This window comes from Heptranchias perlo, unplaced genomic scaffold, assembly GCF_035084215.1.
Source record: "Heptranchias perlo isolate sHepPer1 unplaced genomic scaffold, sHepPer1.hap1 HAP1_SCAFFOLD_300, whole genome shotgun sequence".
NCBI classification, from domain to species: domain Eukaryota; kingdom Metazoa; phylum Chordata; class Chondrichthyes; order Hexanchiformes; family Hexanchidae; genus Heptranchias; species Heptranchias perlo.
In genome coordinates, this window is record NW_027139312.1 from 161,661 (window position 1) to 177,232 (window position 15,572).

General features: G+C 49.2%; 1 protein-coding gene across 1 annotated transcript in view; it reads left to right on the plus strand.

Moving 5' to 3' along the window:
• Positions 1–15,572, plus strand: part of nup155 (nucleoporin 155) — a 239,580-nt gene that overhangs the window by 161,654 nt on the left and 62,354 nt on the right. Inside the window, exons 22-26 of the mRNA XM_067978489.1 lie at positions 1,936–2,069; positions 6,226–6,417; positions 7,206–7,344; positions 9,855–9,990; positions 10,128–10,281. Coding sequence (XP_067834590.1) covers positions 1,936–2,069; positions 6,226–6,417; positions 7,206–7,344; positions 9,855–9,990; positions 10,128–10,281 — 755 coding nt within the window. The remainder of the gene's footprint in view (positions 1–1,935; positions 2,070–6,225; positions 6,418–7,205; positions 7,345–9,854; positions 9,991–10,127; positions 10,282–15,572) is intronic.

Genomic DNA, 15,572 nt, shown 5'->3' on the forward strand with positions numbered 1-15,572 from the left:
CAGAGGGTGGTTGTAGAGGGTTGTTTTTCAAACTGGATGCCTGTGTCCAGCGGTGTGCCTCAGGGATCGGTGCTGGGTCCGCTGTTATTTGTTATTTATATTAATGATTTGGATGAGAATTTAGGAGGCATGGTTAGTAAGTTTGCAGATGACACCAAGATTGGTGGCATTGTGGACAGTGAAGAAGGTTATCTAGTATTGCAACGGGATCTTGATAAATTGGGCCAGTGGGCCGATGAATGGCAGATGGAGTTTAATTTAGATAAATGTGAGGTGATGCATTTTGGTAGATCGAATCGGGCCAGGACCTACTCCGTTAATGGTAGGGCGTTGGGGAGAGTTATAGAACAAAGAGATCTAGGAGTACAGGTTCATAGCTCCTTGAAAGTGGAGTCACAGGTGGATAGGGTGGTGAAGAAGGCATTCGGCATGCTTGGTTTCATTGGTCAGAACATTGAATGCAGGAGTTGGGATGTCTTGTTGAAGTTGTACAGGGCATTGGTGAGGCCACACTTGGAGTACTGTGTACAGTTCTGGTCACCCTATTATAGAAAGGATATTATTAAACTAGAAAGAGTGCAGAAAAGATTTACTAGGATGCTACCGGGACTTGATGGTTTGACTTACAGGGAGAGGTTAGACAGACTGGGACTTTTTTCCCTGGAGAGTAGGAGGTTAAGGGGTGATCTTATGGAAGTCTATAAAATAATGAGGGGCATAGATAAGGTAGATAGTCAAAATCTTTTCCCAAAGGTAGGGGAGTCTATAACGAGGGGGCACAGATTTAAGGTGAGAGGGGAGAGATACAAAAGGGTCCAGAGGGGCAATTTTTTCACTGAAAGGGTGGTGAGTGTCTGGAACGAGCTGCCAGAGGCAGTAGTAGAGGCGGGTACAATTTTGTCTTTTAAAAAGCATTTGGACAGTTACATGGGTAAGATGGGTATAGAGGGATATGGGCCAAGTGTAGGCAATTGGGACTAGCTTAGTGGTATAAACTGGGCGACATGGACATGTTGGGCCGAAGGGCCTGTTTCCATGTTGTAACTTCTATGATTCTATGATTCCCTACACTTATACTCCAACCCCCTCGCAATAAAGGCCAACATGCCATTTGCTTTCCTAATTGCTTGCTGTACCTGCATGTTAACTTTCTGTGTTTCTTGTACAAGGACACCCAAATCTCTCTGAACACCAACATTTAATAGTTTCTCACCATTTAAAAAATATTCTGTTCTTCTATTCATCCTACCAAAGTGAATAACCTCACATTCCACATTATACTCCATCTGCCACTTTCTTGCCCATTCACTTACCCTATCCATATCCCTTTACAGACTCTTTGTGTCCGCCTCACAGCTTACTTTCCCACCTAGCTTTGTATCGTCAGCAAACTTGGATACATTACACTCGGTCCCTTCATCTAAGTCATTAATATAGATTGTAAATAGCTGAGGCCCAAGCACTGATCCTTGTGGCACCCCACTAGTTACAGCCTGCCAACCTGAGAATGACCCGTTTATCCCGATTCTTTGTTTTCTGAATGTTAACCAATCCTCTAATATATTACCCCCAACCCCATGGGCCCTTATCTTACAAGGAGTTGATGAAGCGACTAATATAAATACATTTTAGGGGAAGGTAGATAAATGCATGCGGGAGAAAGGAATGGAGGGGTATCCTGATAGGGGGAGATGAAGTGGGGAGGGAGGAGGCTCGTGTGGAGCATAAACGCCGGCATGGACCAGTTGGGCCGAATGGCCTGTTTCTGTGCTGTAGACTCGATGTAACTCATTATGCTGCATGGGGATTGGGGGTATGGTGATCCAGAATTCTTGTTCTAATATATGTTGGGAGTATTGTGTGATTGAGGAGTGTTGCAGTTGTACTGGCCTCGGGCCCTGTCTCAGTACTAACCCACTGTGTTTTCTCCCACAGCGGAAGCTCAGGCCTACGAGAAGCTGTCACTGCAGGGCATGCAGCAGCTGATACACTACAGCTGCCAGACCATGTCTCTGTGGAAACTGCTCTGTGATCACCACTTTAGCATCGTCATTGCAGATTTACACAAGGTAGTTACAGCACAAGCATCTGTACCTGGGGCCTGTGTCAGCCAGAACCAGTTCACTAACCTGCCCCCACTAACATCAGGATCTGTTTGTCTCTCCCTGTACTCTGGCTGGGGACTGTCCCATCAAACACACGTCCAGCACTGGTTAGATACGGAGTAAAGTTCCCTCTACATTGTCCCATCAAACACACGTCCAGCACTGGTTAGATACGGAGTAAAGTTCCCTCTACATTGTCCCATCAAACACACGTCCAGCACTGGTTAGATAGGGAGTAAAGTTCCCTCTACATTGTCCCATCAAACACACGTCCAGCACTGGTTAGATACGGAGTAAAGTTCCCATCAAACATAATTTAATAGGACAAAGTCAGCATGGCTTTACGAAGGGGAAGTCATGTCTGACAAATTTGCTTGAGTTCTTTGAGTACATAACGTACAGGGTGGATAAAGGGGAACCAGTGGACGTAGTGTATTTAGACTTCCAGAAGGCATTCGACAAGGTGCCACATAAAAGATTATTGCTCAAGATAAAGAATCACTGGATTGGGGGTAATATTCTGGCATGGGTGGAGGATTGGTTATCTAACAGGAAGCAGAGAGTTGGGATAAATGGTTCATTCTCGGACTGGCAACCAGTAGCCAGTGGTGTTCCGCAGGGGTCGGTGCTGGGTCCCCAACTCTTTACAATCTATATTAACGATTTGGAGGAGGGGACCGAGTGTAACATATCAAAGTTTGCAGATGATACAAAGGTGGGAGGGAAAGTAGAGAATGAGGAGGACATAAAAAACCTACAAGAGGATATCGACAGGCTGGGTGAGTGGGCGGAGATTTGGCAGATGCAATACAATATTGGAAAATGTGAGGTTATGCACTTTGGCAGGAAAAATCAGAGAGCAAGTTATTATCTTAATGGCGAGAAACTGGAAAGTACTGCAGTGCAAAGGGATCTGGGGGTCTTGGTGCAAGAAAATCAAAAGGTTAGTATGCAGGTGCAGCAGGTGATCAAGAAGTCCAACGGAATGTTGGCTTTTATTGCTCGGGGGATCGAATATAAAAACAGGGAGGTATTGCTGCAGTTATATAAGGTATTGGTGAGACCGCACCTGGAATACTGCATACAGTTTTGGTGTCCATACTTAAGGAAAGACCTACTTGCTCTCGAGGCAGTACAAAGAAGGTTCACTCGGTTAATCCCGGGGATGAGGGGGCGGACATATGAGGAGAGGTTGAGTAGATTGGGACTCTACTCATTGGAGTTCAGAAGAATGAGAGGCGATCTTATTGAAACATATAAGATTGTGAAGGGGGTTGATCGGGTGGATGCGGTAAGGATGTTCCCAAGGATGGGTGAAACTAGAACTAGGGGGCATAATCTTAGAATAAGGGGCTGCTCTTTCAAAACTGAGATGAGGAGAAACTTCTTCACTCAGAGGGTAGTAGGTCTGTGGAATTTGCTGCCTCAGGAAGCTGTGGAAGCTGCATCATTAAATAAATTTAAAACCGAAATAGACAGTTTCCTAGAAGTAAAGGGAATTAGGGGTTACGGGGAGCGGGCAGGAAATTGGACATGAATTTAGATTTGAGGTTAGGATCAGATCAGCCATGATCTTATTGAATGGCGGGGCAGGCTCGAGGGGCCGATTGGCCTACTCCTGCTCCTATTTCTTATGTTCTTATGTTCTTAAACACACGTCCAGCACTGGTTAGATACGGAGTAAAGTTCCCTCTACACTGTCCCATCAAACACACGTCCAGCACTGGTTAGATACGGAGTAAAGTTCCCTCTACACTGCCCCATCAAACACAAGTACAGCACGGGTTAGATACGGAGTAAAGTTCCCTCTACACTGCCCCATCAAACACAAGTACAGCATGGGTTAGATACGGAGTAAAGTTCCCTCTACACTGTCCCATCAAACACAAGTACAGCATGGGTTAGATACGGAGTAAAGTTCCCTCTACACTGTCCCATCAAACACAAGTACAGCATGGGTTAGATACGGAGTAAAGTTCCCTCTACACTGTCCCATCAAACACAAGTACAGCACGGGTTAGATACGGAGTAAAGTTCCCTCTACACTGCCCCATCAAACACAAGTACAGCACGGGTTAGAAATAGAACACAGCTCCCTCTACACTGTTGCACCGAACACAAGTACAGCACGGGTTAGATACAGAATAGATACAGGGCTTCAGATTTCTGGTGCATTGGGACCAGTTGTGGGGCAGGAGGAATCTGTTGCACTTCAACAGAGCTGGGACCAATGTCGTCACGGGGAGGTTAACTAATGCTGTGGGGGAGGGTTTAAACTCTTGGCAGGTGGATGGGCACCAGGAGGAAACAGAGGAGAGACAAGGGGCACAGAGGACTGGGAGGAACAAGTAGCACTAGAGTAAGGAATAGTTCAGAAATAGGAGGGGTCAGATAGGGGACAAATACGAGGCAGTCTAAGATGAGATTGGAGTGCATGTGCGTAAATGCACGTAGCGTGATGAATAAGGTTGGTGAGCTGCAGGCTCACATCGTCACATGGGAATATGATATCGTGGTAATAACACAGACCTGGCTCAAAGAAGGGGAGGATTGGGGACTTAATATTCCTGGCTACAAGGTATTCAGGAAACATAGAAACATAGAATGGTTACAGCACAAGAGGCAGCCATTTGGTCCATCGAGCCCTGCTGGCTCTATGTAAGAGCAATCCAGTTCATCACATTCCCCCACTCTTTCCCCGTAGCCCTGCAAATTTTTTCCCTTCAAGTATTTATCCAATTCCTTTGATTGAACCTGCTTCCACTTTCAGGCAGCACATTCCAGATTATAACTACTCAATGTGTAAAAACGTTTTTCCTCATGTTGCCTTTGGTTCTTTTGCCAATCATCTTAAATCTGTGTCCTCTGGTTCTTGACCCTTCCGCCAATGGAAACAGTTTCTCCTTATTTACTTCGTGTAAACCCTTCATGATTTTGAACACCTCTATCAAATCTCCTCTCAATCTTCTCTGTTCTAAGGAGAACAACCCCAGCTTCTCCTGTCTGTCCACGTAACTGAAGTCCCTCATCCCTGGAATCATTCTAGTAAATCTTTTCTGCACCCTCTCTAAGGCCTTCACATCCTTCCTAAAATTCAGTGCCTAGAATTGGACACAATACTCCAGCTGTGGTCGAACCAGTGTTTTATAAAGTTTCGTCATGACTTCCTTGCTTTTGTACTCTATGCCTCTATTTATAAAGCCCAGGATCCCGTATGCTTTTTTGACTGCCTTCTTAACCTGATATGCCACCTTCAAAGATTTGTGCACATATACATATTGGAATTTGGATACGGTAGCATAGTGGTTATGTTACTGGACTAGTAATCCAGAGGCCTGGACTAATAATCCGGAGACATGAGTTCAAATCCCGCCACAGCAACTGGGGAATTTAAATTCAGTTCATTAAAATAAAATCTGGAATAAAAAGCTAGTTTCAGTAATAGTGATCATGAAACCACTGGATTGTTGTAAAAACCCACCTGATTCACTGATGTCCTTTCGGGAAGGAAACCTGTTGTCCTTACCCGGTCTGGCCGATATGACTCCAGACCCACAGCAATGTGGTTGATTCTTAACTGCCCTCTGAAATGGCCCAGCAAGACACTCTGTGTACAATCCTGCAACAAAAAAAAAGCAGCACTGTGGGAGAACCTTCACCACACGGACTCAAGCGGTTCAAGAAGGCGGCTCACCACCACCTTCTCAAGGGCAATTAGGGATGGGCAATAAATGCCGGCCTTACCAGCGACGCCCACATCCCATGAATTAATTTTTAAAAATTAGAATTGTACCCTTTAGTTTATATTGCCTCTCCTCGTTCTTCCTGCCAAAATGTATCACTTCGCACTTCTGTGCGTTAAATTTCATCTGCCACGTGTCTGCCCATTTCACCAGCCTGTCTATATCCCCTTGAAGTCTATCACTATCCTCCTACACTTCCAAGTTTTGTGTCATCTGCAAATTTGGGAATTGTGCCCTGTACACCCAAGTCCAAGGCATTAATAAATATCAAAAAAAGCAGTGGTTCGAGTACCGACCCCTGGGGAACACCACTGTACACCTTCGTCCATGGTCGATGGGTCTGAGCTGTATCGATGGGTCTGCCTTTGGTTCTGCAGGACCTCCAGGAACAGTTGAAATCGACCCCTTTCCGGGACTTGGTGATCCGGGGGAAGGAGTTGTGTGGGGCGCTGGTCACGTCACTCATTAACCGATACATCGGGGACAACGCCTCAGTCGATGCCATCAGCAAACACCTGCGGGATACCTGCCCCCTGCTCTACAGCAACGATGACGCACTGTGCTCCAAGGTATGGGGAAGGGGTGTATGGGAGTCATGGGAGATGAGGGGTCACAGGTTGGGGACATGGGGGGCACGGGAGGGGGGTTATGGTACAGGTGGGCTATATCATTTCTCGGTGAGTAGAATGACTCTACCCTCGACCCCACACACTCCTCCCCGACCCATGACTGTTCCCTGTTCCCCGACCCCTCCCATCAGAATTGTCCCCTGTGTGCTGTCCCAACAATGACTCATTTAAAGAAATCTGAAATGAAACAGGCAGATCAGACAACTCTCCGCGTGCCGCCGAGCCCGCCCGGTGCCTCCGCGCGCGGCCGAGCCCGCCCGGTCCCCCCGCCCGCCGCCGAGCCCGCCCGGTCCCCCCGCCCGCCGCCGAGCCCGCCCGGTCCCCCCGCCCGCGGCCGAGCCCGCCCGGTCCCCCCGCCCGCCGCCGAGCCCGCCCGGTCCCCCCGCCCGCCGCCGAGCCCGCCCGGTGCCTCCGCGCGCGGCCGAGCCCGCCCGGTCCCCCCGCCCGCCGCCGAGCCCGCCCGGTGCCTCCGCGCGCGGCCGAGCCCGCCCGGTCCCCCCGCCCGCCGCCGAGCCCGCCCGGTGCCCCCGCGCGCGGCCGAGCCCGCCCGGTCCCCCCGCGCGCCGCCGAGCCCGCCCGGTCCCCCCGCCCGCCGCCGAGCCCGCCCGGTCCCCCCGCCCGCCGCCGAGCCCGCCCGGTCCCCCCGCCAGCCGCCCCCGCACGCTGGGTTTGATTGTCAAGTGATCGCAGCGTTCTCTGTTTCTATTGATGACTCATTTATTCTTCAGGCCAATGAGTTGCTGCAATGCGCGCGGCAGCTTCAGCACAAGGCGGACAAGGAGAAGATGTTGAGAGAGTCACTGCGTCTGTACCAGGAGATCGGACACCAGGTCGACCTTCCCAGTGTCTGCACACAGTTCAGGCAAGGTGAGGGCGCGGCCGGCCGCAGGGCGACAACCGGTTACAATGCTAATCCTGGCAAGTTTGGTTAATGTCCACATGTACGCTGACGACACCCAGCTCTACCTCACCACCACCTCTCTCGACCTTCCACTGCCTCTGAATTTGACCTGCTGCTTGTCCAACATCCAATACTGGATGAGCAAAAATTTCGGTCCAACTAAATATTGGGAAGCCATTGTGTTTGGTCACCGCCGCAAACTCTGCTCCCTCACCACCGACTCCATCCCCCTCCCCGGCCGCTGTCTGAGGCTGAACCAGACTGTTCACAACCTCGGCCTCCGATTTGACCCTGAGATGAGCTTCCGACGACATATCTGCTCCATCACCAAGACCGCCTACTTCCACCTCCATAACATCGCCCGTCTCCGCCCTGCCTCAGCTCATAAGAACATAAGAAATAGGAGTAAGAGTAGGCCACACGGCCCCTCGAGTCTGCTGCGCCATTCAATAAGATCATGGCTGATCTTCAACCTCAACTCCACTTTCCCGCCCGATCCCCATATCCCTTGATTCCTCTAGAGTCCAAAAAACTATCGATTTCAGCCTTGAATATATTCAACGACTCAGGATCCACAGCCCTCTGGGGCAGAGAATTCCAAAGATTCACAACCCTCTGAGTGAAGAAATTCCTCCTCATCTCAGTCTTAAATGGCCGACCCCTTATCCTGAGACTATGCCCTCTGGTTCTAGACTCTCCAGCCAGGGGAAACAACCTTTCAGCGTCTACCCTGTTATGCCCTCTCAGAATCTTATAAGTTTCAATGAGATCACCTCTCATTCTTCTAAACTTCAGTGAATATAGAATCATAGAAAGGTTACAGCTCGGCCCATCGAGTCCGTGCTGGCTCTACGCAAGAGCAATCCAGCTAGTCCCACTCCCCCGCTCTTTCCCCAAAGCCCTGCACATTTTTTCGTTTCAAGTACTTATCCAGTTCCCTTTTGAAGTTCATGATTGAATCTGCCTCCACCACTCCCTCGGGCAGAGCATTCCAGATCCTAACCACTCGCTGTGTAAAAAGTTTTTCCTCATGTCACCTTTGGTTCTTTTGCCAATCACTATGTCCTCTGGTCCTTGACCCTTCTGCCAATGGGAACAGTTTCTCTCTCTCTACTCTGTCTAGACCCTTCATGATTTTGAATACCTCGATCAAATCTCCTCTCAACCGTCTCTGCTCCAAGGAGAACAACCCCAGCTTCTCCAGTCTATCCACGTAACTAAAGTCCCTCATCCCTGGAATCATTCTAGTAAATCTTCTCTGCACCCTCTCTAAGGCCTTCACATCTTTCCTGAAGTGCGGTGCCCAGAACTGGACATAATACTCCAGTTGTGGCCGAACCAGTGTTTTATAAAGGTTCATCATGACTTCCTTGCTTTTGTACTCTATGCCTCTATTGAAAAAGCCCAGGATCCTGTATGCTTTTTTAAACGCTTTCTCAACCTGCCCTGCAACCTTCAATGATTTGTGCACATATACCCCAGATCTCTCTTTAGAGTTGTGCCCTCTAGTTTATATTGCCTCTCCTCTTCCTCCCGAAATGTATCACTTCGCATTTTTCTGCGTTAAATTTCATCTGCCATGTGTCCGCCCATTCCACCAGCCTGTCTATGTCCTCTTGAAGTCTATCACTATCCTCCTCACTGTTTACTACACTTCCAAGTTTTATGTCATCTGCAAATTTTGAAATTGTGCCCTGTACACCCAAGTCCAAGTCATTAATATATATCAAGAAAAGCAGTGGTCCCAGCACTGACCCCTGTGGCCCATTCTACTCAATCTCTCCTCATTGGACAACCCTCTGATCCCAGGAATCAATCTAGTGAACTAGTCATCTGCAGCTGCAACCCTCATCAGTGCCTTTATTACCTCCAGACTTGACGATTCCAATGCCCCCCTGCCCGGCCTCCCATCTTACACCCTCCATAAACTTGAGCTCATCCAAAACTCTGCCCCGTATCCTAACTCGCACCAAGTCCCGTTCTCCCATCACCCCTGTGCTCGCTGACCTACACTGGCTCCCAGTCCGGCAAAGCCTCAATTTTAAAATTCTTATCCTTGTGTTCAAATCCCACCATGACTTCACCCCTCCCTATCTCTGTAACCTCCGACAACCCTCTGAGATCTCTGTGCTCCTCCAACTCTGGCCTCTTGCGCATCCCCGATTTTAATTGTTCCACCATTGGCGGCCGTGCCTTCAGCTGACGAGACCCTAAGCTCTGGAATTCCCTCTCCGACTCGCTCCCTCTCCGACTCGCTCCCTCTCCGACTCGCTCCCTCTCCGACTCGCTCCCTCTCTCTCCTCCTTTAAGACACTCCTTAAAACCTACCTCTTTGACCAAGCTGTTGGTCACCTGCCCTAACATTGCCTTATGTGGCTCAGTGTCAAATTTTGTTTGATAATGCCCCTTTGGGACGTTTCACTACGTTAAAGGTGCTATATCAATGGGAGTTGTTAATGGATCTGTTTCTCTCCAGTGCGTTACTATGAGGCTGTGGCTGAGTTGAGCCTCTCAGCTGCTGATAAGAAGGATCCGCAGGGCCTAGGGCTTCATTATTACAAGAACGGAGAGCCAGAGGAGGACCCTGTAGGACAGCAGGCCTTCCAGGAAAGGTGAGTGGCCCAGCTCGAGGAGGAGAAGGGTGAGGGGTATGACTTGAGCTTTAACCTTCTCATTACATGGCACTGTTATGCCCTATTGCCGGCCCTGACCCCACGCTGGCTCTGACCCCATGTGTTGTGTTCTGTAGGTTGAATTGTTATAAGTGCATTTCGGACACGCTGCAGGAGCTGGTGAACCAGAGTAAAGCAGCTCCACAATCCCCCAGTGTCCCCAAGCTACCAGGACCTCCAGTTTTGTCATCTGACCCCAACATGCTGAGTAATGAGGAGGCAGCACAACATGTGAGTATCTGGTGTCGGGTGGGTGTGGGGTGTCGGGTGGGTGTGGGGTGTCGGGTGGGTGTGGGGTGTCGGGTGGGTGTGGGGTGTGGGGTGTCGGGTGGGTGTGGGGTGTAGGGTGTGGGGTGTCGGGTGGGTGTGGGGTGTGGGGCATGGTGTGGGGGGGTGGGGTGTGTGTATCTGGTATCACAGTAGGTGCAGCGCAGGAGGAGGCCATTCGGCCCATTGTGCCTGTGCTGGCTCTTTGAAAGAGCTTTCCAATTAGTCCCATTCCTCCGCTCTTTCCCCAAAGCTCTACAAATTTTTCCCTTCAAGTATTTATCCAATTCCCTTTTGAAAGTTATTATTGAATCTGCTTCCACCGCCCTTTCAGGCAGCGCATTCCAGATCATTCCAACTCACTGCGTAAAAAAATGTTTCCTCATGTCACCTCTGGCTCTTTTGCCAATTACCTTAAATCTGTGTCCTCTGGTTACCGAACCTTCTGCCACTGGAAACAGTTTCTCCTTATTTACTCTGTCAAAACCCATCCCGATTTTGAACACCTCGATCAAATCTCCCCTTAACCTCCTCTGTTCTAAGGAGAACAACCCCAGCTTCTCCAGTCTCTCCACAAACCTGAAGTCCCTCATCCCTGGTACCATTCTAGTAAATCTCTCTGCACCCTCTCTAAGGCTTTGACATCCTTCCTAAAGTGCGGTGCCCAGAATTGAATGCATTACTGGTATAGGGTGTGTGAGTATAAGAACTCAAGAAATAGGAACAGGAGTAGGCCGTTTAGCCCCTCGAGCCTGTTCTGCCATTCAATGAGATCATGGCTGATCTGTGACCTAACTCCATAAACCCGCTGTAGCCCCATATCTCTTAAGACCGTTGGTTAACAAAAATCTATCAATCTCAGATTTAAAATTAAAAATTGAGCTAGCATCAACTGCTGTTTGCGGAAGAGAGTTCCAAACTTCTACCACCCTTTGTGTGTAGAAATGTTTCCTAACTTCACTCCTGAAAGTCCTGGCTCTAATTTTTAGACTGTGCCCCCTAGTCCTGGACTCCCCAACCAGCGGAAATAGTTTCTCTCTATCTACCCTATCAGTTCCCCTTAATATCTTGAAAACTTCGATCAAATCACCCCTTAATCTTCTAAATTACAGGGAATACAACCCTAGTTTGTGTAATCTCTCCTCGTAACTTAACCCTTGAAGTCCTGGTATCATTCTAGTAAACCTACGCTGCACTCCCTCCAAGGCCAATATGTCCTTCCGAAGGTGCGGTGCCCAGAACTGCTCACAGTGCTCCAGGTGTGGTCTAACCAGGGTTTTGTACAGCTGTATCAAAACTTCTACCCCCTTGTACTCCAGTCCTCTGGATATAAAGGCCAGCATTCCATTAGCCTTATTGATTATTTTCTATACCTGTCCATGACATTTTAATGATCTATGTACATGGACATCTAATGTTATAAATTGGATAGCCAGGTGGTGAAGGATAAAATACTAGAACCTGGTCTTCAGTTGCTTCCAAGCCTTTACTCACAGAGATCAACATTACACACACAACACACCCTAGATCAGCTCTTTTATAAATGGTTACAAGAAAGTTCCCAATTGATACGCACCACCTGAATATAATTGACACTAATTGATATAAATCACATGGATACAAGTAACACCCAAGTCTCTCTGGACCTCCACTGTTTCGAGCTTTGATCTATGCTTTTTAGTTCCAAAGTGGATGACCTCACACTTTCCTACATTGAAATCCATTTGCCACAGTTTTGCTCATTAACTTAATCTATTATTACCTCTCTGTAATTTTATGCTTCCATTGACACTGCTTACAATTTTTTTAAATTTTTTTTTATTCGTTCACGGGATGTGGGCGTCGCTGGCGAGGCCGGCATTTATTGCCCATCCCAAATTGCCCTCGAGAAGGTGGTGGTGAGCCGCCTTCTTGAACCGCTGCAGTCCGTGTGGTGACGGTTCTCCCACAGTGCTGTTAGGAAGGGAGTTCCAGGATTTTGACCCAGCGACGATGAAGGAACGGCGATATATTTCCAAGTCGGGATGGTGTGTGACTTGGAGGGGAACGTGCAGGTGGTGTTGTTCCCATGTGCCTGCTGCCCTTGTCCTTCTAGGTGGTAGAGGTCGCGGGTTTGGGAGGTGCTGTCGAAGAAGCCTTGGCGAGTTGCTGCAGTGCATCCTGTGGATGGTGCACACTGCAGCCACAGTGCGCCGGTGGTGAAGGGAGTGAATGTTTAGGGTGGTGGATGGGGTGCCAATCAAGCGGGCTGCTTTATCTTGGATGGTGTCGAGCTTCTTGAGTGTTGTTGGAGCTGCACTCATCCAGGCAAGTGGAGAGTATTCCATCACACTCCTGACTTGTGCCTTGTCGATGGAGGAAAGGCTTTGGGGAGTCAGGTGGTGAGTCATTCGCCGCAGAATACCCAGCCTCTGACCTGCTCTCGTAGCCACAGTATTTATATGGCTGGTCCAGTTAAGTTTCTGGTCAATGGTGACCCCCAGGATGTTGATGGTGGGGGATTCGGCGATGGTAATGCCGTTGAATGTCAAGGGGAGGTGGTTAGACTCTCTCTTGTTGGAGATGGTCATTGCCTGACACTTATCTGGCGCGAATGTTACTTGCCACTTATGAGCCCAAGCCTGGATGTTGTCCAGGTCTTGCTGCATGCAGGCTCGGACTGCTTCATTATCTGAGGGGTTGCGAATGGAACTGAACACTGTGCAGTCATCAGCGAACATCCCCATTTCTGACCTTATGATGGAGGGAAGGTCATTGATGAAGCAGCTGAAGATGGTTGGGCCGAGGACACTGCCCTGAGGAACTCCTGCAGCAATGCCCTGGGGCTGAGATGATTGGCCTCCAACAACCACTACCATCTTCCTTTGTGCTAGGTATGACTCCAGCCACTGGAGAGTTTTCCCCCGAATTCCCATTGACTTCAATTTTACTCGGGCTCCTTGGTGCCACACTCGGTCAAATGCTGCCTTGATGTCAAGGGCAGTCACTCTCACCTCACCTCTGGAATTCAGCTCTTTTGTCCATGTTTGGACCAAGGCTGTAATGAGGTCTGGAGCCGAGTGGTCCTGGCGGAACCCAAACTGAGCATCGGTGAGCAGGTTATTGGTGAGTAAGTGCCGCTTGATAGCACTGTCGACGACACCTTCCATCATTTTGCTGATGATTGAGAGTAGACTGATGGGGCGGTAATTGGCCGGATTGGATTTGTCCTGCTTTTTGTGGACAGGACATACCTGGGCAATTTTCCACATTGTCGGGTGGATGCCAGTGTTGTAGCTGTACTGGAACAGCTTGGCTAGAGGCGCAGCTAGTTCTGGAGCACAAGTCTTCAGCACTACAGCTGGGATGTTGTTGGGGCCCATAGCCTTTGCTGTATCCAGTGCACTCAGCCGTTTCTTGATATCACGTGGAGTGAATCGAATTGGCCGAAGACTGGCTTCCGTGATGGTGGGGATATCGGGAGGAGGCTGAGATGGATTATCCACTCGGCACTTCTGGCTGAAGATGGTTGCAAACGCTTCAGCCTTGTCTTTTGCACTCACGTGCTGGACTCCGCCATCATTGAGAATGGGGATGTTTGCAGAGCCTCCTCCTCCCGTTAGTTGTTTAATTGTCCACCACCATTCACGACTGGATGTGACAGGACTGCAGAGCTTTGATCTGATCCGTTGGTTGTGGAATCGCTTAGCATGTTGCTTCCGCTGTTTAGCATGCATGTAGTCCTGAGTTGCAGCTTCACCAGGTTGGCACCTCATTTTTAGGTACGCCTGGTGCTGCTCCTGGCATGCTCTTCTACACTCCTCATTGAACCAGGGTTGATCCCCTGGCTTGTTGGTAATGGTAGAGTGAGGAATATGCCGGGCCATGAGGTTACAGATTGTGCTGGAGTACAATTCTGCTGCTGCTGCTGATGGCCCACAGCGCCTCATGGATGCCCAGTTTTGAGCTGCTAGATCTGTTCTGAATCTATCCCATTTCGCAAGGTGGTAGTGCCACACAACACGTTGGATGGTGTCCTCAGGGCGAAGACGGGATTTCATCTCCACGAGGACTGTGCGGTGGTCACTCCTACCAATACTGTCATGGACAGATGCATTTGCGACAGGTAGATTGGTGAGGACGAGGTCAAGTAAGTTTTTCCCTCGTGTTGGTTCGCTCACCACCTGCCGCAGGCCCAGTCTAGCAGCTATGTCCTTCAGGACTCGGCCAGCTCGGTCAGTAGTGGTGCTACCGAGCCACTCTTGGTGATGGACATTGAAGTCCCCCACCCAGAGTACATTTTGTGCCCTTGCTACCCTCAGTGCTTCCTCCAAGTGGTGTTCAACATGGAGGAGGACTGATTCATCAGCTGAGGGAGGACGGTAGGTGGTAATCAGCAGGAGGTTTCCTTGCCCATGTTTGACCTGATGCCATGAGATTTCATGGGGTCCAGAGTCAATGTTGAGGACTCCCAGGGCCACTCCCTCCTGACTGTATATCACTGTACCGCCACCTCTGGTGGGTCTGTTCTGCCGGTGGGACAGGACATACCCAGGGATGGTGATGGAAGAGTCTGGGACGTTGGCTGAAAGATATGATTCTGTGAGTATTTCTATGTCAGGCTGTTGCTTGACTAGTCTGTGGGACAGCTCTCCCAATTTTGGCACAAGTCCCCAGATGTTAGTAAGGAGGACCTTGCAGGGTCGACTGGGCTTGGTGTTTTGCCGTTGTCGTATCCGGTGCCTCGTGGTCCGATGCCGGGTGGTCCGTCCGGTTTTATTCTTATTATGACTTTTCGTAGCGAGATTTTACAACTGAGTGGCTTGCTAGGCCATTTCAGAGGGCAATTAAGAATCAACCACATTGCTGTGGGTCTGGAGTCACATATAGGCCAGACCGGGTAAGGGCGGCAGGCTTCCTTCCCTAAAGGACATTAGTGAACCAGATGGGTTTTTACGACAATCCGGTAGTTTCATGGCCATCATTACTGATACTAGTATTTTAATTCCAGATTTTATTTTAATTAATTGAATTTAATTAATTAAATTTAAATTCGCCAGCTGCCGTGGCGGGATTTGAACTCATGACTCTGGGTTTTAGTCCAGGCCTCTGGATTACTAGCCCAGTAACATAACCACTATGCTACCGTACCCCATGCTGCCTATCTTTGTGTCATCGGCAAACTTGGATATGTGGCTCTCTATCCCGTCATCTAAGTCGTTAATAAATACAATGAATCATTGAGGCCCCACCACAGATCCCTGTGGACACCACTA